At 28.8% G+C, this 22,528-nt stretch overlaps 3 protein-coding genes across 4 annotated transcripts in view; 1 reads left to right on the forward strand and 2 right to left on the reverse strand.

Moving 5' to 3' along the window:
- The window catches only part of LOC113382894 (peptidoglycan-recognition protein LB-like), an 18,249-nt gene extending 1,838 nt beyond the window's left edge, over window positions 1-16,411 (forward strand). Inside the window, exons 1-5 of one of the 2 annotated variants that reach the window (XM_026621142.1) lie at window positions 9,042-9,154; window positions 15,344-15,560; window positions 15,888-16,006; window positions 16,068-16,174; window positions 16,286-16,411. In XM_026621142.1, coding sequence (XP_026476927.1) covers window positions 9,103-9,154; window positions 15,344-15,560; window positions 15,888-16,006; window positions 16,068-16,174; window positions 16,286-16,396 — 606 coding nt within the window. In that variant the 5' untranslated portion in view covers window positions 9,042-9,102 and the 3' untranslated portion in view covers window positions 16,397-16,411. Of the gene's footprint in view, window positions 1-9,041; window positions 9,155-15,343; window positions 15,561-15,887; window positions 16,007-16,067; window positions 16,175-16,285 lie in introns of those variants that run through there. The other variant, XM_026621143.1, reaches the window with a different exon arrangement.
- Window positions 16,412-16,574: 163 nt separating this feature from the next.
- Window positions 16,575-18,694, reverse strand: LOC113383445. The gene is made up of 3 exons (XM_026621710.1): window positions 18,516-18,694; window positions 16,830-17,261; window positions 16,575-16,711 (listed from the first exon to the last, which is right to left on the reverse strand). Exons 1-3 carry the CDS (start codon window positions 18,559-18,561, stop codon window positions 16,575-16,577), a joined length of 615 nt encoding a protein of 204 aa, XP_026477495.1. The 5' UTR covers window positions 18,562-18,694.
- Window positions 18,695-20,704: 2,010 nt separating this feature from the next.
- Window positions 20,705-22,528, reverse strand: LOC113383447 (cGMP-dependent protein kinase, isozyme 2 forms cD5/T2-like). The gene is made up of 3 exons (XM_026621711.1): window positions 22,455-22,528; window positions 21,395-22,207; window positions 20,705-21,014 (listed from the first exon to the last, which is right to left on the reverse strand). The coding sequence occupies exons 1-3, from the start codon at window positions 22,526-22,528 to the stop codon at window positions 20,849-20,851; spliced, it is 1,053 nt and encodes a 350-aa protein (XP_026477496.1). The 3' UTR covers window positions 20,705-20,848.

The raw sequence follows: 22,528 nt of genomic DNA on the forward strand, positions 1-22,528 counted from the left end.
GGAATCGAGCAGATTAGTTTTAGGAAAGATCGAGGGGTCGTCACTTCATAATTATTTGATGCAATTTTTTTCAGGATTAATAATAAAACTTTGAATTGACAGAGTTGATGGTTAAAACAAATATGAAATTTATTTGGATATCCGTTCTGTGATCTATAGGCACCTACTGATCACAGATGGCTACTCTAAATCAAAAAAATTTGCATTAGAACACAAAGTAAAGTTAAATGTGTTAAATAAATTAAATTAAATTAATTCAATTGAGTTTGCCTGAAAATATCAATCGATAATCCCAAGTTTTAACGAAAAGTCAACATTGTTTTAATTCAGTTGAAAATTTTAGTCACAATTTTAAAATATATCTCAATTATCATTAAGTCGATTGCTTGAACAAATATAGAAGATCATGCAACTTGCTTCAATGCCAAATGCTATTTGCACCTAATTTATATTTCAAGTTATATTAATATTACGATTTTCTTTCTATTAGATGTTCCAAAAAACGACTTCGGTCAGCAAACAGAAGAAACAAAATTAATAACGCACAGGATAAGACGGCGTAAAACTAAAAATATAGAACAAAAACCTATTAATGAAGTTAGTTCATTTTAAAAGTACATATTTAAGTAAAACTAAAATAATAAAATAGAATAAAAATGGATTATTGTTATTTTTTCAAGAAACGAATCCAACTTGCAGTTGCAAAGACTGATGAACAACAAGAGCAAGAAACGCGCGGTCGAAGTTCTTCGGTAGAAAGTGAAAGGTAATAATTATAATATTTATTACAATTATATTATAACTAGCAAAGCCGACAAACTCCGTTTCGCCACCAGATGGTTTCGTGAGAAAGATGAAGAAATTTTTGTTTGTTTTTTTATTTGAAAGGAAAAATTTGATTTTATTGCACAACAGTAATGAATTTATTTCGATTACAAAAATGAAGTGTTTTTTAGTTGAACTTCTCTAAGTAAATGAAAGTGAATCCGCAAATTATCCGTTTCATTGAAGTGCTCTTTGGTAAACCACATTTTTGTTTTTTGGTCTGACGTTAACACAAACAGAGCGGATGGTTTTCCAACTCGTATACAGGCAACGTATAACTGCCCACGTGAAAAACAATGATTTTCTAAATAATCTATTTGAAATGTATACCGTTATTGCGAACGCAAAGCAAACTGGAAATTGTAATCGTTTGAAGTCAAACGGAAGACTAGTCGGAATCATTGGTATGTCACCAAATCGCCAGCAATTTTTGATTGAATGGTGAAATTCAGTGCGTGTACATCATTATTCTTTGCGGCAAGAATTGCTCGTTGACTTAACCAAGCATAATTCTGATAATTCTCACTAATGTCATTACTCGAATTTTTAATTACGGTGCGTGAAGTTCCAGCAATTTGCATTAAGGCACGATGCCATGCACAACTAATTTTCTTAGCTATAAACCTTGCGGAGCCCGAGACCTTTCCAACGAATGCAAAATTGTCGAAATCGGTTCGTGCGTTCTGGAGTTATTTCGTCAGGAAGGAAAACCCGACTTATTTTTATATATAGAAGATATATGTACCTTCTTGCTAATACCTTCAAAAAAATTTATAATTGATGTACATCTGTGATCATTTCTGACCGACAAATGGCTGATTTTTTAATTTATTTACTCCGCCAATACAAGTAAAATGTTTTCTGAATCATTTAAATCGGACACCCCGTTCTCTCAAAAACTGAATTGTCTGGCTACATCCACCTTTGCTAAATTGAAACAGAATGTCCCCTCATCAATAAGATTCGAATGTATTTGTATGATTTGCTTAGGATTACGAAGAATGCACAAAGCGACAGACATCGTGGAGGTTATGACCAGGAAGACGAATATCATGGACGTAGCGTCATGATATTAGATCCCGTTCCAGATCAACAATCATCAGTTTGGGGATTGCAAACCACCGATAAGGACTACGAGGTATTGCTTTAATAAATGATAGACTACTGATTAGTATTATACAAAGCTGAACACTTGTTCAGGATGACTATGAAGACGACACCGACGAATACGAAGACGTATACCAAGACGAAGAAGAACTGTACGATACAGGTTAATTATTTTCATACACTTATCTAATATATGATTTAAACCATTACACAGGCCAACAAAAAATTTTTTTGTTTGGTGCATCAAATGTTAGAGCTGATTCTTATAGTATTTTTTGCGCTGATTTCAAATCTGCAAACCTGTTTTTTTGTATGAGCTCTAGTTTTTGAGATACAAAGAAGTTGCCGAAACCAGGTCCATTCGAGGTCGTCACGGAAAAGAACTTTTCACAGTGTCAACTAATGTCCCAACTAAGGCCGAATGGGTCTTGTAAGTTGTATGTACGAGTAGGCATATCGCATTAAAATAGCATTCTGAATTGTATTACTCTTTTGTACTTTCGTTCCTTATATTAGGTGCGCAACTAAGTTCTCGCTGTTTGTCAGTATATGGCTCTAGCAGTAAGGGTTGGTCATTTTGACAAATCCAAAACGTCTGGAACCAAGCTTAGAGTAAGTAAACAAACTGCTGCGACACATAATTGATTTCGTTTTTGCATTATATACTTCTGGTTAAATGAATATGTCCAATTTTATGCCTAACAATCGTCATTAGCGGAAAGTGTTCATTTTCGTCTTCCATTCAAAAAAAAAATGGCAGCTCAAGTGCATCGAGAGCTACGAAAATGTTGCTCTGAGCGAAACAACAAGCTGTGAAGGGTTTTGTCGCTTCAAAAATGGTAATTTTGATGTTGAGGACCACCCTCGTGAAGGAAGGCCAAAACCTTCAAAAACGCTAAATTGAAGGCCTTGTTCGAAGGTGATTCGTGCCAAACTTAAGAAGATCTTGCTTCAGAATTAGGAGTTACCCATCAAGCCATTTCCAAGCTATTGCATGCGTTGGGGATGATTTAGAAGCAAGAAATTTTGGTTCCTCGTGAGTTGAAGCCAAGAGACGTCGAGCGTCGTTTTTTCGCCTTTAAACAACTGCTCCAGCGGCAAGAAAAGAAGAGGTTCTTCATCATATCGTGACAGGTGATAAAAAATGAATACATTACAGCAATCCAAAGAGAAGAAAATCTCGGTTTGGCCGAATATTCACTGCGAAGGTTATGCTCTACATATTGTGGGACCAGGTCGGTGTTATTTGTTATGAGCTGTTGAAACCGAGCGAAACCATCACTGTATCGAACTCAATTGATTCATTTTTTTTTTTATAATAAAGTTACAATTTCATCGGGAACTTAGTTGCGCACCTAATATATCATACATATATCGTATCTTGAAAACTAAAGCTCATAGAAAAAAACCAATGTCATTTTTGAAATCAGCGCCCCAAATATACTTAAAAACAGCATTAAAATCGTTTGCACCATTTTCTTTGTTGGCCTGTGTTATTAATTTGCAATTCATATTTAAGAAACAGATGATCGAACTAGCACTTCGGAATTTAAGCCATCAATTTCTCAAATCGAGGTTTATTCTGAATTTCAGGTGAATCTGCCGTTCAACATGAAACCAATTCCCAAGGTCAGATGGTGTTTGATGGATCTCGGTCGTTTCCTCGAGAAAGTGTCGTCAACGCAAATTTTTTCGCGATCCAGTTCTAACAACTCCTTCACTTAAGACAACGCCTAGCGTTAAGAATGAGAAAAATAGCAAAAAAGCATTATCTAATCAATTTAGTCAAACAGTTAAAGCTCCGTCCACAATCAGCGCACAACAGGCGAGTCATTCTAAAATGAGTCAAACCACTCGACCACGTTCTCAAAACAGAGAATTCAGTCAAACAGTTGTTGCCGGTCCATCCAGGCAAATAAGCCAGAAAATTAAGCGTCCACATAGTCAAATCAGTCGAACCATGGTAACGCCTTCTAGGCACACCGTAAGATCTAGCACTGAAGCCGCAAAGCCAGAAGAATCGGAGCCATTTACTTATCAACCTCCACGAAAATTTGATTTAGTGGATATATTAAGCACAAACTATAGTAAAATAATGGATATGGCACAGGATAACGCGCCGATTGAAAGAAAAGCATACAAGCCCAAGCAACCTCAAAAGCTGAATGTGATGTCATCACAGAAATACCGTCCAAGATGGCATTACATAAAACAGGGCAGTGAAGTAGGTCAGTCAACTCGTAGTATGCCAAGTGAATTTCCATCAAAGAACGAAGTCGAACCATCAGTACAACAATATGATACAAATCAAACTGAAAGCGCATCAGAAGAATATTTTGCAGTGCCAGAAAACCAAGAATTATCTACCGAATTCCATGAAGACGAATTTAGTCCTGCGTATGGCAATGGATCATATAATAACCAAAGTCAAATAAATGGAAGTCAACATTTTGATCAGATTGAGTATGAAGACTATGAATATGGGGATGATTTTGAAGATATTGAAGATTATGAGTATTATGACGAACATGGCAATCCTATTCAAGAATATTTTAGTAATGTGATTGATCCTTATACTGGGCAAACTTCATACATTTCAAGAGCACCAAGCAGGGTATCGGAATATCGAGAAACTACACCAATAGATCTGAATTGTATTTGTAGTAAGTGCGAGGCGGAAAACACAATATGGGATTATATCACTGCTGTCTTAATACCTCGGCACGAATATATACTAGCAATGTTGTTAATAGCAATTACTGCGGTGGCGATATTTTTACTTTACTACATACATCAATTCACAACATATTTTTGGAAATCATCTTGTCGTAAACATAAATATCTGTTTTAAAAGTAAATTATTACGCTTTGTGTATCGACAATAAATGAAAATAAATTATGTATCAATCTCTAAAAATTATTTGTCAATCATTACCACGATAATAACTTGTGAAGAACAAGTGCAATAACTAAAGAAAAGATCAAATTTTCTTGCATTTATTAAATACTAAAAGCACGTTTTTTCTAACATTTGTCAGTTATCAATTTCGTGCATTTTGGAAAACGCAGTTTTCTCTAACTGGAAAATTGTTGTATATTTTTTCACATTAAATTCGAGATCATTTTATCAATCATCAACTAAATCAACAAAGAGTTTTAGAATTAAGTCGATCTAAATATCAAAACACCATTTAAAACACTGCCAATGATATCTTAATTATGAGTGAGAATTGTAAATAAAAATTAGTTAAAAAATATTAATTGTCTATAAGATTTGGTACATTTTGTTGAATAAGATCATTTTGAAACTCATTAATTATATGAGCAAAGTACATAAAAGAATTCTCCATTATATAGATTATTAATCCGAATGTGTAGTTTATGCCTTTAAATAGTAAATCAGATTTGGTAAATTAATATTTTCTCGATGTTTCAAGTCATTCTGAACCGCACTTTGACCTTTTCTTGGTCAAGTTTTTTCAAAAACAGCTGCACCGATTTCAAAAATTTAAAAGTTATTTGATAAAACTGGATAAGGAAGAATAATCAGAGGAATGATTAGCTTTTATTAAAGATGGGCTGAACCATTCTTCAAAAGATCGAGAACGTCATAGAATATTAAAGGCCAATGATTCAATTACAAAAAATTATCAAAGTTTGGAATGATGTTTATAGAATGCACTATACAACTAATGTTTCTTAGTTTGAAACTATTAAGGTAATTTTAATGAGAAAAGACTTGTTAATAAGTTTGAAAATGGAAGGACTAAGATTTTAAAATCTAAAAGTATTGAAAAGATTTCAAACTTGAAAAGTTTTTGAGAAAACTTCTACGAAATGTTAAATTTTAAGTCACGTCTGCAAACACACATATAACCCCGAATTTTGATCTCAAAAGATTCAGACTAAGTTGAAACATCGAGAACACATAAAATTAGCAAATTGGTTTTTCTAGCAAAAATAAACTTCTTGGGAGTGTTAATGAAAAAAGTTGCCTTGCCTTTCCTTTACTATCTGCTAGTGTAATTCAATGATGAAATGTAAATAAAGATGGAATGAACCCTTCTTCCAAATTAGTTGTTAAATAAATTTTTTTTGACGATTTTATGAAACTTTGCACAGTGATAAAGATCATGGTCTTGAAAATAATTAACATCATAGAATATTATAGGCCCACGAACTGATTCAATTATAAAATATTATTTCAGAAATTTATTATGCATTATGGGAAGTTCATACAACTCGCCTTAAGTCAAATTACCACTTACACCTAGTTTTCATTATTGATCAATCGGATACACATTTTACAACAAAAGTTATATTTCGGCATATACTATTGCAAACACCTTTCCATTACTCGATCATCCATAAAATGTACAGACACATGTTACTTTAAAAGTAAAATTTAAAATTGATGTTTTAAAATTATTTTATGAACTGATAACAAAATACTTCGCAACGTGTAATTAAGTGCTTGACAAGCAATTACATGTAAATAATAATGCTCAATCAATAAATTCCACAATTCTAAAAATTTTACCTAATGGATTACACATTCCACGTTAACTATCTATTATTTCTTTCTTCATTTTTCAAAGGTAATATTTATCGCAAAAACTATGCAATTTCAGATAAAATCTAATAAAAATGTCAATAGTTCATTGCATGTTAGGTTCTTCCCAGTTATCATCTAGATTACATTCAACATCTAGAAATAAAATGATGCATTAGTAAGCAAATTAACAAATCAAATGAAGGACTAATAAAAAACTAGTCCTAAGTGATATTCTGCTTTGGCAAGTTGCATAGACTTTTAGATAATATACATAATCTAAAAGAAATGAGAGTTAACAACTTTTAAAATCGAACAGGTAAAATATTCAAAATTCGAAAATAAGGTTTACTATTTCAAACTTTTCATGTAAAACTTGACTATCATGTCAAAAACGAAAATTTCACAATTGATTACGACAAATAGACCAAGCCAATCTTTAACCAAAACCTAATCAGCACAATTCCTTACTAACATTTTTCAACCAATTTTTGAAAATTCCAAATCGGTTGGTTCAAGATTTTTGGCAGAAACGTTGACAAAAGATTTTGTAATTGTCTGCTTATTATAAAAAAACGGTTCGGCGTATCGTTACACAAAATGAATCGAGTAGGCCTTATCCAGTTTCATCAAATTGCTTTAAAATTTTTACAATCGGTGCAGCCGTTCTTGAGAAAATGACATCGAATAGTCAACGATGACCATAAATTTGGTCAAACTTTGGTCTCTAATGATTCATAATGTTTTGAAACGTCGACAATAAAAATTAAATTAAAAAAGATTTGGGAAAATAAAAACAAGAAAAGTTATAAAATTTAGTTTAATTGATTTGTATACAAAATATAAAAACGATCACTGCTTTCTCCAACATGATATTTTTAATCATGTTTCTTAAAAAGTTTGTAATTCGAATATGTTAACTCCAAACAAAACAAATGTATTTCTTTTTAAAAAACTAATTGAATTTGGTGGGAAAATGAAATTTATTTTTACTTCTGAAATAATTATATTTATATTCAGTAAAATTTCTTCAAATATAAAAGTGAATCATGAATCATATTAGTTAGTAATTTCTTTGGTCTCATACATATGTTATTAAGTTTTGATGAATTTACATTAGAATCGTTCGGTGGATTTGACTTGACAAATTTCTTTTTAGTTCTTAAAATCACTTAATTTTGCAATTCGAACACATATTTAAAATATTTGCTTTTTCTCTAAAATAAATGGCAATAATCGTTTCTTTGGGAAGCACGTGTACTTACCGGGAACTTTTCTTTTGTCAATCTAACTGTAAATTCATAATCCAGAGTAATTATTGCTATGACGTAATGTGCAGACAATAATTTCAAATAGAGAGACCATGTACTTGAGTAAGCAAAAAAAAAATTACCTTAATTTTTGTAGAGTTTTGTTTTCACCTAAATGATCAGGAAAAACTAGTGGTGCATGGCAAACCTACATTAGAAAGTAATCCACAAATAAAAAAATTACTTCATTTCTCTAATGAAGATTTATCTCTAAATGCTAATTACAATGACAAACCGATCATGTCATATTTGAAGTATGACTTTAATTATATTATTGATTTTAAATATTATACATATTTTTAATGCTATTATAAATATATAATTTATAATTTATCATTATATAAATGTGTATAATCGTTGACACTAATAAATGTGTGCATAACGAGTGTTACCATATTACTAATGCACATAATTCAAAATTGTTATATGATGTATTTATTTTTACTTAAATGCCATCTTGTACAGTTGCAAATAAGTTTTACTTCAATCGCGTGTGAACCGTACGCGCACACTTTTTTTTTATTTTATTCATATAAGATTTATGTTTATAAAATGCACTACACGACTAATTTTCCTTAGTTTGAAAATATTAAGGTAATTTTAATGATAAAAGACTGGTTAATAAGTTTGAAAGTGGAAGGCCTATGATTCTAAAATCTAAAAGTATTGAAAAATTTTCAAACTTGAAAAGTTTTTGAAAAAACGTCGACAAATGGTTAAATTTTGGGTCACATCCACACACACATACTTCTTGCAATTTTGGTATTAGAAGATTTAGACAATTAATGCCAACCAAATAGCTCACAGAATATAACTCATGTTCTAATTGTTCTTGAAAAAAGATTAAAAGATCAATAAAAAAAAAGATTCAGACTCAGTTGAAACACAGAAAAAACATAAAATTAGCAAATTAGTTTTTCTAGCAAAAATAAACTTCCTCTTTGGAATGTTAATAAAAAAAAAGTTGCCTTGAATTTCCTTTACCATCTGCTAGTGTAATTCAATTACTTATGTAAAATGTAGATAAATCCTAGATCAAAAATTTAAAAAAATAAGTCCCTTAGCCCCTCCTCTATTATCTGCTAGAGTAATTTTGAAGCACACAACAATTTTAATCAATGATTCAAATTCCACGACCATTATAATACATATATAACACATTTGGTAACGCAAAAATACCAGTAACAAGGCTGAAGCCATGCAGAAAAGACGATCGATCTGTTTATCAAAAGTAAAACTAAATTAAACGTAAACAAAATAATTAAAATCGATTAATTGTGAAAAAATTGATTAATTGTTAAAGATAATATGGCAGCGATTAGGACATTTTTGTCAATGGTATCGATAGTGGGAATAACAAGTGAGTAGATTCGTTGTCAGTAGTAATTGATTATGTTCACAAACAGGTACTTCAAAACTATGATAGTCAACTATATATATTAGGGTGGTCCTTAATATGGACTTTTTTCGAATTTCCTTGCTCCCAGCTCCCCAAGGGCTCAAATGGTTCCAAATTGATAAAAAACAATTCTCTGAAAGTTTTAGCTCTTAATATTAACTTTAAGATAGTGCGCAATTCAATAAAACTTCGTATGGAAATAGCATGGAAAAAATTTTGAAAATTAAAAAAATTTTTTTTTTAGGTATAACATAGCGACAAATGAATTAAAAGTCATTTTCTATTGAAAATTCCACGCTCTGCTAAATTTTTGAATTTTTTTTGAAAAATGCTATTTCCATACAAAACTTTAATTGAATTGCGCTCTATCTAAAAGACAATATTAAGAGCTAAAACTTTCAGAGAATTGTTTTTTATCAATTCGGAACCATTTGAGCCCTTGGGAGCAAGGAAATTCAAAAATGTCCATATTAAGGACCACCCTAAATATATATGACAATTATAAAAATATTTTAAACTATATTATTTGTACTAACTTTATGATACATCTACATATGATTTACAGATGTATCGATCTGTAGTATCATGAGTATCAATTTAAAAAATCAATGATAATACATTCTTTAATGATGGGAAAAGACGTCTCTGGACCATATTTTTTGTAAACTGCATTGAAAAGTGATCCATTTTTTAATCCAAGAATGAATCATTCGTTTTTCAATGCAGTCTAGAAAAAGATATGGATCAGAAGCCATTTCTAATTATTCATTTACAAAATCTTTTAATATTTTATGTTAATTTCACATTAATAATAAAACAAAACACTATTTCGAAACATCTTCATAAAATAAAGTTAGTGCAAAAATATAATGTGTTCATATAATGTTGTTTTTTACGTAATTAACATTTAATTAACTACTGAATTTGTAGCAAGTTCTCATTTTTCAATTTCAATCCTTTAAAGTTTCTGGAAATATTATATTTCTTTAATGTTTTCTCGACGTTTCGAATCAATCTAAATCGTTTGAGACCAAAATTGGCTGAAGTATGTGTATATAAACCGAAATTTGACCTTTCGACAATAATTTCTTGAAAAATATTGTACCGATTTCAAATCCTTAAAAGCCATTTCATGTAGATCGGTAAAGACTCGCAAAAGTTTGTGTGAAATATGTTAAAATTTGCAGGAAACTGTGAAAAGTTCCATGACTTTACAAGAAATCCTAAACCGATTTTGATAATCCATATACTGTTTGAAAATTTTCAATTGAAAAAAGTGCCAGCATTTTTAGGGAAAAATCAGCAGAGCCTTTTCTTCGTAATTGTTAAAATATTTATAGAGTACATTATTGAATCATTTTCATTATTGATATTATTTTTATCCATGATTTCTTAATTTTTGCTTTGATTTATGTATTTTTCGAAAGAAGAATTCCTTCCTTACTTCCTATACTATCATTAATTTGAACGATTCAAATTTTATGTCGAATCAAACAACCTAGAATTACTAAAACAAATAATTTACATTTGAACATCGTAAGCTAAAAATTATTATTCGTAAAATATTTTTCAAAGCTATCACAATTAATTTGACTTCTACGTACACACACACACACACACACACACACACACATATATATATATTAACTATATATACAGTGCTGGATTTACAGTAGGGGCAGTCGGGGCTACTGCCCAGGGCGGCAAATTTTCGGGGGCGGCAAAATTTGGATAGTGAAAAAATAATTATATACAATATAATTAACTCATTTTCTTAATAACATTTCTTATTCAAGAAATATAATTAACAAAACATAATACGTTTGCAATGCAAAATTTGGCAATTGTGCTAATAAAAAATTCGTAAACGAGCTGAAAGTTGAAGAAAATTATGTTCTTCAGATCTCGAGCACTCTTAAGATTACAAATTTGTGTACTTCTAAGCTTATAGCGCCCTAAAAAAATTAAACTAGTGACGCATGGCATTGCGCCTTAAGGCAAGTTACCGAAACTTTCCGAAAAATTACATTTTATAAAGAGCTTTAAATTTTTTTGAAAAATGAAAAAAATTGAATTTAAAAAACCTTTTGTTATGTTACGCGCTTCTATATTTTGACTCTACGCAGCCAAAGCAGCGCGAACACTAAAAATATGAAAAAACATTAAATTTTTCAAAAAAGTTAAATTTTTTCAAAGTTTTAAATATTTTAACTTTTTTTTTGTCTTTATTAAGGCGCGATGCCAAGCACCACTATTTATAGTATGTAATGCGTAATGAATTTAAAATGAATTTTTATATAAAAACTATTTAAGTAAAAATCCTGGGATGGGGCGGCATTTTTATCAGTGCCCCAGGGCGCCAAATTTCTAAATCCGGCCCTGTATATATATATATATATATATATATATATATATATATATATAAACGTGCAGAATTTTCATACAAAAAATCTTATTATTGTGGTCATTAACAAATTATGAGCAATTTGATCAAGTAAAACGCGTTATAAAATAACAGGAAACAAAAAAAACTTATTTTTGCTAATGAATCTGTTTTTCTAAGTGTTTCAATAAAATTATATAAAACCAATAATAAAAACGTGCTTAATGCGTATATGTATAATTTTGGGAACCCCAAACATTGATTTATGAGTAGTTTGATCATATTCAGACAAAGTGCGTTTGCTTTGTTTTAAGACATTTTGCGATTAATTTTATTGAGTAATTATATTTAATGACTAATAATTGCTATTGTATCATGTTATTTAAAGCGTCATTAAAATTCTGATAAGCACATCTTTTGCTCGAAAATAGGAAAAATCTCCCGATATTTTGATACTATTTATATTATTAAATATTTTCCATATGTATTATTATAAATAATTCATCCTTAAGATATTGATTTTTAAAACTTTATAAAAAAAATACAAAATTTGAAAATTGTATGCATTTATACATTTAAGTATTAGTTTCTTTTAAGAACTTTAAAGTATAATTTTTGAAGTTATTTCTTGATGCTTTTGTTTTGAATAATTGAATAAATAAGTTAATTAACCTGTGCCGAAAGAATATATATTTTGCATTGAATCATGCATTAGTTATGGAAGTCAAAATTTTCCAAAATGAATTTACCTTTTATATAAATACTTAAGCAACATATAAAAAAGACAGACGATGATCAAAAAGGGGGCGTCCATTAATCACGAAGCATTTTTCTGAGGTATGTCAAAATGTTCAGAAATCTCTGAAACGTGAATGCAAAAAAAAAATCATTTCAAACGATTTATTTTTATTGGGGTATCTGCCTGATAAAAATACTATTCAAACTAAAAGTGTACCATCTCGAACATATTAAACTGAATTCTACTTACTTCATCCAATGATTCATATCCTAGACATTCATTCACACCAAGAATTTACTACATTCAAATCGAGAAGAAATACTAAACATTTATGATATTTACACTATTAGCACCAATTGTTTGTAATTTATGCAAAATTATTACTATAAAAACTGCAAATTCAAAACTTGTTTCTCTACAAAAGTCTTTTCCGTGATGATTCCACATTACTAAAATAGATATGATAGAATTATCTAAGGAATATCTTAATTACGTACGAAGTCCAATAATATTGGTAAAAAAATTAAATGGGTAATTACCACTTTTAATTATAATACAGGTATTTTTCGATAAAAATCAAATTTCGCTTGTCACAATGATGTGCAAGATTTACGACTTATACAATTTTGATATGAGTAACCGATTTTCTCTAGAATCCGGTAAGAAAAAAGATAAAGAAAATTACTCTATCATTTTTTGTTCTCTGTGAAAATAGCAGCATTGTCCGATTCAAAAATCTTGTTTTAATTTCTGTTGATATTATTATAGAAAAAGAATATCAAGAGTTTTAAATAATTTGTTTGTTTTATCCAAAGTAAGAGTCAAACTGGGACACGAAACGTATGGAATATTTATTTACAAAAATTTGTATTTATCAGTAAAACAATCAAACTGAGACCCGAAATGTATGGAAGATATATTCAATTTATTTGAAAAAAGAACTTTTCAAATAGTTTTTCTTTTTAACAACTTTTGGTTGCGTGAATTAAAAGTATAATTATATATTTTCACAAAATACTATGTACCGTGTATAAGTATATATATATATATATATATATATATATATATATGTGTATGTATATATAATTATCGTGATGCCTTCGATAAATTATCATTACATAAAAAATGCTGCAATGGGGAAATCACCGTAATAAAAACCATTACACTCATTATAACACTTTAACAAAGTTAAATGTATCACTAATATCAGGTAATTAATATTTTACGTAAATAAACATACATATCATGGAATTAATTATTAATAATTAAATAATTAATTACCATAGTTCTTTATTTATGTGTTCTATGGCAGTGACGTATTTATGAACGAATAGAAACAAAATAAATATTTAGTTGCATGCAAAATATATATATTTAGTAAATAATTCAGAAATAAAAAAGAAATAGGTGTAAGTGGCATTTTCCTTGTGACAAAATGCATGAACTTTCCGATATGTATTTATCTTAATCAAAAAGAAATAAACACATTAATTTATAAGTGATTTATAAGTACATCAAGCATAATAATGTGAGAAACTATATTGAAGTTTAATCAATTTGTAATTTTTTTCCAAAAATGGTGGTAATTTTCGATTAATGATTTGAATATTGAACATTATTGAAAAATAAATACGCGTCTAAAACATACACCGACAATTTTCTAAAAACGTGCCCGATTAATCCAAACTTTAATTTAATTAATTCTAATAATTAAACCATTTATTTTAGGCCTCTAATATTTTAGTATGTACATGAAGACTTGGAACTCCACATAAAAAGTGTGATTCAAGTCGCAACGTAAAATTTCAACAATCAATTTTTTTAATTCATTAATTTTAATTTAATTTGATTTCAATACCCTAACTTTCAACTTACAGATTATGGCGTTATATAATCTGATTGTTGAAACTATAGTTCTATAGAGATAATTACGTATATTTGCTAAACACACATATTTTCAAGCTAAAAAAAATATCAAAAACAATCATATTTGCCTTTATAGGAAGATGTTAGTTTTGTTCAACCTTGATATGAGTTTTCACTTTATTTAGGAATTGACTTAAATCCTTGATTGTTTTATTATTAATGAGCTAGTTTTATTACTCTAGGAAGTGAAATTAGGATTTTGACTAATATTAATAGTGATCAGAAAGGATAATTCAAGTTCAAGTGCATATAAGAGTTCTTTGGCCTCCAATTTACTTGAATTTTACGCCTGATATGAAAGCGAAACTATAAACTTTAAATATATGCAAGAAATTAATTTAACAATTTATTCAGTCATCGTACACGTTAACCTACCTACGTATTTATTAAAGTATCAAAATATTTTAAAGTACTAGTATCATAAGAATTCGTTAATATTTTTAATGTTTTTATTATAGATCAAAGTTTCTAAAAAAAATACTCATCTAAATGCAACATAGTATAGGCACTACATGAATAAAGTACAAAAAATGAGTATGTATAAATAAAAATATAAATATTAATGAGCTATTGTTTCAATAGTATCAAATTTGCTCATTATTCTCAATACAGCAGGTTAAATAAGATGAAAACAATCAAAGATTTGAATGAATTTATAGATATAATACAAAAGAATACCCAAACTAATTTCTATCTAAATCGGCAAAAATTATTGTAAATGTTATGGCTTTTATTTCAATAAATATATATATTTACACACACACACACACACACATATATATATATATATATATATATATTATTTATTTATTTATATATATATGTCTCAGCGTCGAACAAAAAAATCTATTATATATATGTACATATATATATATATATATATATATATATATATATATATATATAACAATTGTTATATATATTATACAAATATTACATCATTTATAATTTGATTATGAATTAAAAAATAATTCAATTCGAATATTTACTCAAAATGTAGACTTTGACAAACAGATTTTTTTTGCAAAAGCAAAATTGTTCGATTATCAATTATACAACCTATATCTTTTATCTAATTAGGTATCAATTATCATTTCCGCAGATATTTGTGAATTAGATATAGTATCCAGAAAAGAATGGGGCGCGAGGGAACCAACCCAAGTAGAACCTATCAAAGAGCAACTTTCTCATGTTATAATTCACCATTCATATATTCCTGGAGCATGTGGTGGGGCTGGTCAACCGGCTTGCGATGGTGCTATGAGGGCAATGCAGGACTATCATCAATTGGAACATGGGTGGAATGATATTGGTTACAGGTAAAATCAAATTGAAGAGTTGTTATGATGAAGTCTAATGCAACTTTATTAAATGTGCATTGTTGAAGAATATATGATTCTCATTATTTGGTGTATGGAATATAATTTCCAACTTTTGTGAAAGCAATAAAACCAAATGTTGATATAAGAGTTATAAAATAATAATACAAAATCACAATTTAAACAAAGAATTCAACATTATTCTTTCTTTTCAAATACAAATAAAAAAAAAATAGGAGTCATTTCTTATAAATAAATCTATATTACTCCCTGTAAATTTTATTGATATGTAAATTTTATTGATATTAAAAAGCTACTAAAATTTAGTTTTGCTGTTGGTGGAGATGGAAAAATATATGAAGGCCGAGGATGGAAAGTTGTGGGTGCTCACGCTCCAGGATACAATTTCAATAGTGTTGGAATTTGCTTAATTGGTGATTGGCGAAGTGCGTATCAAATGTATTTTTATACACATGTATTACTTAAAATGATAATATTATTTTTTAGCTGAACTGCCTCCTGAAAAAATGCTGAAAGCCACTAAGAGTCTAATAGAATGTGGAGTAAGAGAAGGACATCTTAGAAAAAATTACACGTTACTAGGCCATTTACAGGTATTAGAACTACAATTGTAATAACGCAATTATTAAGTTTTGTTTATTATGAACCACTTATGAATATAACCTGTCTACATAATTAGTTAAACAATGATTTATTTCTATCAGGTGAGAAAAACCGAATGCCCAGGGCAAAGATTATATGAAGAAATAAAAAGTTGGCCAAATTTTGAAGAAACTGAAAAGGAAAAATATAAGAAGAGGGCAGAAACCCAATAGCTACTTTAGTAATTAACTGCCTCAAAAGTATTATAATCTGTATACTGACACAGCATTTATTAGGCAACTTGTTATACAATGTGATATCGTACAAAATAATTATATAATAATATAATAATTATATAATTATATTATAACTTAGTGTAATAAAAAATAAGTCTTACCTTATAAATAAAAATTAAGTATTTACAGGCAAGTTTGTTTCCATATTTAACCTTAAAACATCTACAGAAACACTTTCTAAATATACTTCATACTCCCATGCTGCAGCATACATTGTTAACTTACTCAAATTTTTTGCATGTGCTATATTTTCTGAAAAAAAATTCATAGAAACATGTACATACATACATATGACAATAATCATGCTTTTTATATCACATATTGTAATTTGTATCAACCAGTTATAAGAAGTAAGAGTGCATAATCTTACCATAAACTAATTTTTTTGTTGCTAATTCCTTCTCATATCCTTGCACAATGTTCGACACTAATTTTTCCACTTGCAAAGCTGTACTCGTAACAAATAACAATTCTTGCGGATCACATAATTTAGTTAATGCTTCAAACTTTTTAATTATCATATTCATTGAACAAACAATATTTTCATAGCCAGCTATTACTTCCTCGCCATTTGAAAATATTGATTCTAGTTCATCAATGCAACTAGTTTCAGTGTCTAAACTTTTTGATTTGATTTGAAAAATAGATTTTATCAATACCAGGGATTTGGTATTCAATTGCTTCCAATCATGGAACAATTTATTTAACTGCACAACATTATCTTTGGCTGTTCTTAAATGGCAGGATGAAATAGGACTCGATGGTGATTTAATATCCAGTTTTTGTACAACTGACACTGGGCCTAAAATCAGATCAATATATATATATATATATATATATATATATATATATATATAACCACATATATTTAATTGAATTGAATTTTGGTCTTTTTATTGATTCATATTTATTTTCTGAAGATTCAATTCACAACCATAAAGAAAAAAGGATATTATTACAGTTATTATTTATTAATTTCATAAATTCAATAAATGAATTAAATAATTTCAGTATAAATATTTATATATTTAAAGATTGATGTATTCGTGAATATCTTCGAATCAAAGTGGTTTTAATTAATACCTATATACACATTTAGATATTCACATACACTATATATTTATTTATACAACAGTAAAACATTTAAATTTATTTAATAAAGTCATAGAGAATAATGTGATCTGCTCTTCTATTGGCACTTTTGAATGAATTGAAAAAAATGATACAATCTTCGGCAAGATTTTAGATATATAAGACTCTCAATATATTAAGTTTAAAATCAATGAAATGTGAGTGTTTATTTGATAAAATAGTTACTCAATTTGTGTCGTCTCATTTCCATGTGTATGTATTGCAAAATTTGACCGATATGTTGATTATCACACATTTGTTTTCTAATAGAATATGCAATGCTAATGTTAAGCTTAGGAGAGTCAGTGAATTCAGCTTTGGGAAGAATTTCATTTAATAAATATAAAGATGTGTCCGATAAAAATAAATTTTTTGCTTTGATAATTCAGAAAAATAATAAATGTATGGCACACTGTTAATAACTGCTTTAATGTTGTTGTAATAAGAAGTCGATGATATAGTAAAATGGTAATTAATTGACTATAGAAAAGAACGTCTTTGTTTGGTAATGGAATCAACAGGTTGAAAAAAGATTATTTGTTTGTTATGATTTTTTTGAAGGACCAATGTTTGTGCGTTTGATTTTTTGAAGGATCGTTAAAATCCTTCAATTGGAAGATTAATTAAGATTAATTTTTATTATAATTACAAGTTTTATTTGTAATGTGTATTTTATTGATATAGTTGTTCACCCTGTCATTTTATGAAATGCTTTGATTTGATTTGATTTGTCGAGAAGTTTTTGTTACTAATGTTATGTTCTCACTATGGAAAGAAAAATGAGACAACAATGAATGATAGAATGGTTGTTTTCAAAGAAATAATTGCGTTGTTTTGAATATTCAGAAAATGAATATATATATATATATATATATATATATATATATATATAGAAAACTTAACAAATTTATGTAAATGCACTTACTTAAAACGCCATCTTTTTTCGGTGATTTAACAGGCGTCCTATCCATCTTAATTTATCTAATTTTCGCGAATGCACATATATTATTAGAATAACTAGGATTAATTAGCTTTAATGAAAAACATTAATAATATCTCTTAATTAATCACTAACCTAAAAACACACATGTCTATAATTTTCTGCGCAAGTCTTGTACAAGGACTGTCAAACGCCAAAATAATTTAGTGTAGTTAGTAAAACATCCGCTAGGTGTACGGAGTGAAGTTGGTGTTAACCGAAATTAATTTGAAAAAAAAAAAATGCGTGTGCACCCTGCGAAAATTTTATTCAAGTTTAATGGCTTGGGGTGAGTGTAAAAGTGTAATTTTGCTATGAAGTATTAAGTTTTTATCATATTTTACTAAATTAATAAAGTTTGCATTATGAAAACTACCAAATTTAACAATTTTCGGATGTGTGCATACATGACAAAGTGGTTTTGGTAAAATATTCTTTATATATACATGAGTTCATTTGTACACCCACAAACGTCCAGGAAACGGTAAGATATTTGCAAAATATCCTTATATACATTTATAAATTCATTTATACACAAGTGTACGTCTAGGAATCGCGATGGGTTTAGTAATAACCATTTGTAAAGTTTTTGTGAAATATCCATATATACTTTCATATATTCATTTGTACATCAGAAAACGTTTAGTAATGGACGTGGTTTTATTAAAATATCTATATATACTTTTGTATTTCATGTAAAAACCAGTACACGTCTAAGAATACCCGTGGTTTTAGTGAAATCTCCATATATGCATTTGTATATTCATTTATACATCAATATGTATAGGAATTTATGTAGTTTCAGCAAAATACCCATATATACATTTATATATTCATTTACACACCAGTAAATGTGTAAAGTTTGATGCAGTTTTAGCAAAATGTCCATATATATCAATAACCAACAATACATTTATATATTCATTTACATACTAGTAAACCTTTAAATTTCGATGTAGTTTTAGTAAAATATCCATATATACATTTAGATATTTATTCATAAGTAAACATCTAGAAACCAACATGGTTTTAGTGCAATATTCAAATATAAATTTATATATTCATTTATACACTAGGAAACCTTTGGAGACCATGTATATATATATATATATATATATATATATATATATATATATATAAATACATAAGTGGTTTAATTGATATTCCAAACTATAGTGTTTTCGTGGTTTGAATCAGATGACTATAATTGCATAAATAATCTGTAAGATTATTTTTCATCATAATCGACCATTTTTTTTTTAAACTCCCTTCAATTTCTACTCCCAATTTTTGTCTCATAAGATATTTTTCTTGGCATTTTTCAGTTACCAACAAAATTTGATACAATCATCGACAAAATTGGGTTCATATCTTGATTTTTATCATATTGTTCATTATATGAAAATTATAATCAAAACTGGTATATCTATAGATCTATAGATATATATCTGTGAATAATTACAGAACGTTTAAGAACGATTTAATATTTTTATTAATAATGAATAAAATTATATAATATTTCACAACATAATTCATAATTCTAGGCTCACTTTGTTAAACATGCTTTTGCAACATACAATTAATGACTTCATAATTTGCTAAATATTGTGTATATACATTGTTTTCATAAACATATAATAAACTATAATGCATTTATATAACTCTATTTAGCTTACAGACTACGTCTCATCACATTTTAAGTTCTGGTTTATAAATTTTAGTTCAGGTGCCAAATATCATTAAAATATTTGCTCTATATGAGATTTAAGTAGTAAAATATATTTTTGCTTATCGTTTGGCACATGAACATTATTGGGAAGACAAAATTTAGATATCTGTTGTATATGATTTTATGTATTCTCATTTACTGATTTGCTTAAATAATATAAATGAGTATTGAAACATAAAATGCAACAATTTTCAATAACGTCTATAATGTTTCTTAATTATGAATGACATAAATAAAACTAAAAAACAAGAGCAGTTCGAAAAGCTAACTGACTGTGACTTTTTAAATGTGATAAACGTATTTTAATTAATTTATAAATAAAAAACATAAAATAGTGAAAGATATGATTTAAGTCTCATAAAAACACTTCGAATTTTTAACTTATTTAGACCATATTGAATTGGCATCATTTGAATATATATTTACACTGATAATGAGACAAATTATAATATCGAAACGTTTGTAACTTTAATATTATTTAAGTTAAATTTTGACTCTTACTTTAACTGCTCTTGTTATTTAAAATCGGTCTAAGTTCAAAATAGCTACTTTAGAAGAATTCATCCCATCCAGTAACATCATCAGGTGGAATGCCATCGGCATCTGGTGGGTAATCATCAAAGTTGGTGGTATCGATGACACTGGTTACATGAGGCATTATTGGAGGTTGAAGAGTTCTACTGCGTAGACCTTCCCAGTTGAAACCATCAAACCATCTGAAAAAATAATAGAGATCTTGATTTATCAGAACATATTTCTTGGCTTATTTAATATAAATACATTCTTAATAGTAGAATATTTTAATGATATCAACTCCAGTATAGGTAGTCTTGATATCTTTTACCAAACTCAAGTTGCTGCAATAAAGGAAATATGAAGTCAAATGTTCAATTTAACTCTACGACATTGTTGCAGAAGTTTTTTAAAATACTTTGTGTGACTAACAGAATATGAACCCATAAACCTTGTGATAACAGTCATACCCTCTTAGTCTTATAAAAAATGGATAAATAAATTAGGAGATGAAAAATTTAAAGCAAATATCTATTATTACCGTAACTTCTATAAATCTATTATTACAGTAATTTCTACTTACTTATGCTTTTGAATCTCGCTAATTCCTCCTCTCTGATATCCTAATCGTTCTGCTGCATTATCTCTGCATAATTTTTTAATCAGTGCACTAGCGTTTCTGGTAATATTTCTGGGAAATTCGATAGCATCTATGCCTTTCAAAATGATATTGTAAGTCTTCATAGGATCTGATCCTGTGAAAGGCGGAGTGCCTGTTAAAAGTTCAAACATAAGAACACCTAATGACCAATAGTCAGCAGAAATATCGTGGCCTTTATTCAATATAACTTCAGGAGCTACATATTCTGGGGTACCACAAAAAGTCCAAGTTTTCCTACCAGGTTGCAGACGCTTGGCGAAACCAAAATCTACCAGTTTAACATAACCAGTTATATCCAAGAGTAAATTTTCAGGTTTTAAATCTCTGTATATGATATTTCTCGAATGTAAATAATCAAATGCTTCCACGACGCAGGCTGTATAAAACCTTGTAGTGGCGTCATCAAAGTGTCCTTTGTCACGCAAAATTGTCCATAACTCGCCTCCTAAACATGATTCCATTAGCATGTACAAATATTTGCGATCTTTGAAGGTTTTGAAAAGTTTGACTATGAATTCGCTATCGGCTTCGAACATTATTTCCTTTTCTGACATAATGTGCTGTTGTTGTCTGGTTTCTACAATCTGGCTCTTCTTCATTTGTTTCAGAGCGAAGGAACGCTGCTGGGTGTCTGATTGAATTTGCACCAGCTCGACTCGGCCGAATCCACCAACACCAAGGGTAGCCAGAACGCGTAAATCGCTCAGTTTTACATCTCGGAACTCGTCGTTTATCCTGGGGGAAACAGATCTACATAAATATAATGGACATTTAACATAATTCGTTTAATATTCCTGCAATCAGGTAACTGTTTTTGGGACTTGGGTACTAATAAGGTGACCGTGTGACACGGATTGGCAGTGACAATGAGTCCTAAAATTTTCAAGAAACATATTTCTTAAGGGAGTCTTTTTGTTTTGGTTTGGTTTATTTTTGTAAAAGGTTCTTTCTGTTAATAAACTCATATCAACTCATTAAATACCTGAAATGATATATAAGACGAGTAACTATATCAATCAAAAAGTGGTTTGAGTGATCTCTCACTTTAATAATCAT

This window comes from Ctenocephalides felis, unplaced genomic scaffold (assembly GCF_003426905.1).
Source record: "Ctenocephalides felis isolate EL2017-DRISC unplaced genomic scaffold, ASM342690v1 CF-g0.4_SCAFFOLD_03570, whole genome shotgun sequence".
NCBI classification, from domain to species: domain Eukaryota; kingdom Metazoa; phylum Arthropoda; class Insecta; order Siphonaptera; family Pulicidae; genus Ctenocephalides; species Ctenocephalides felis.

What these genes read in the sequence shown, in the direction of transcription:
- LOC113383447 (XM_026621711.1), bottom strand. Translation starts at nt 22,528, where the DNA reads ATGATTATTAAAGTGAGAGATCACTCAAACCACTTTTTGATTGATATA. An exon ending in CGTCTTATATATCATTTCAG is followed by an intron (nt 22,208 to 22,454) that starts GTATTTAATGAG and finishes TGTTTCCCCCAG; the next exon opens with GATAAACGACGAGTTCCGAG. An exon ending in AGCGAGATTCAAAAGCATAA is followed by an intron (nt 21,015 to 21,394) that starts GTAAGTAGAAAT and finishes TTATTTTTTCAG; the next exon opens with ATGGTTTGATGGTTTCAACT.
- LOC113383445 (XM_026621710.1), bottom strand. Translation starts at nt 18,561, where the DNA reads ATGGATAGGACGCCTGTTAAATCACCGAAAAAAGATGGCGTTTTAA. An exon ending in GAAAAAAGATGGCGTTTTAA is followed by an intron (nt 17,262 to 18,515) that starts GTAAGTGCATTT and finishes ATCTGATTTTAG; the next exon opens with GCCCAGTGTCAGTTGTACAA. An exon ending in AACAAAAAAATTAGTTTATG is followed by an intron (nt 16,712 to 16,829) that starts GTAAGATTATGC and finishes ATTTTTTTTCAG; the next exon opens with AAAATATAGCACATGCAAAA.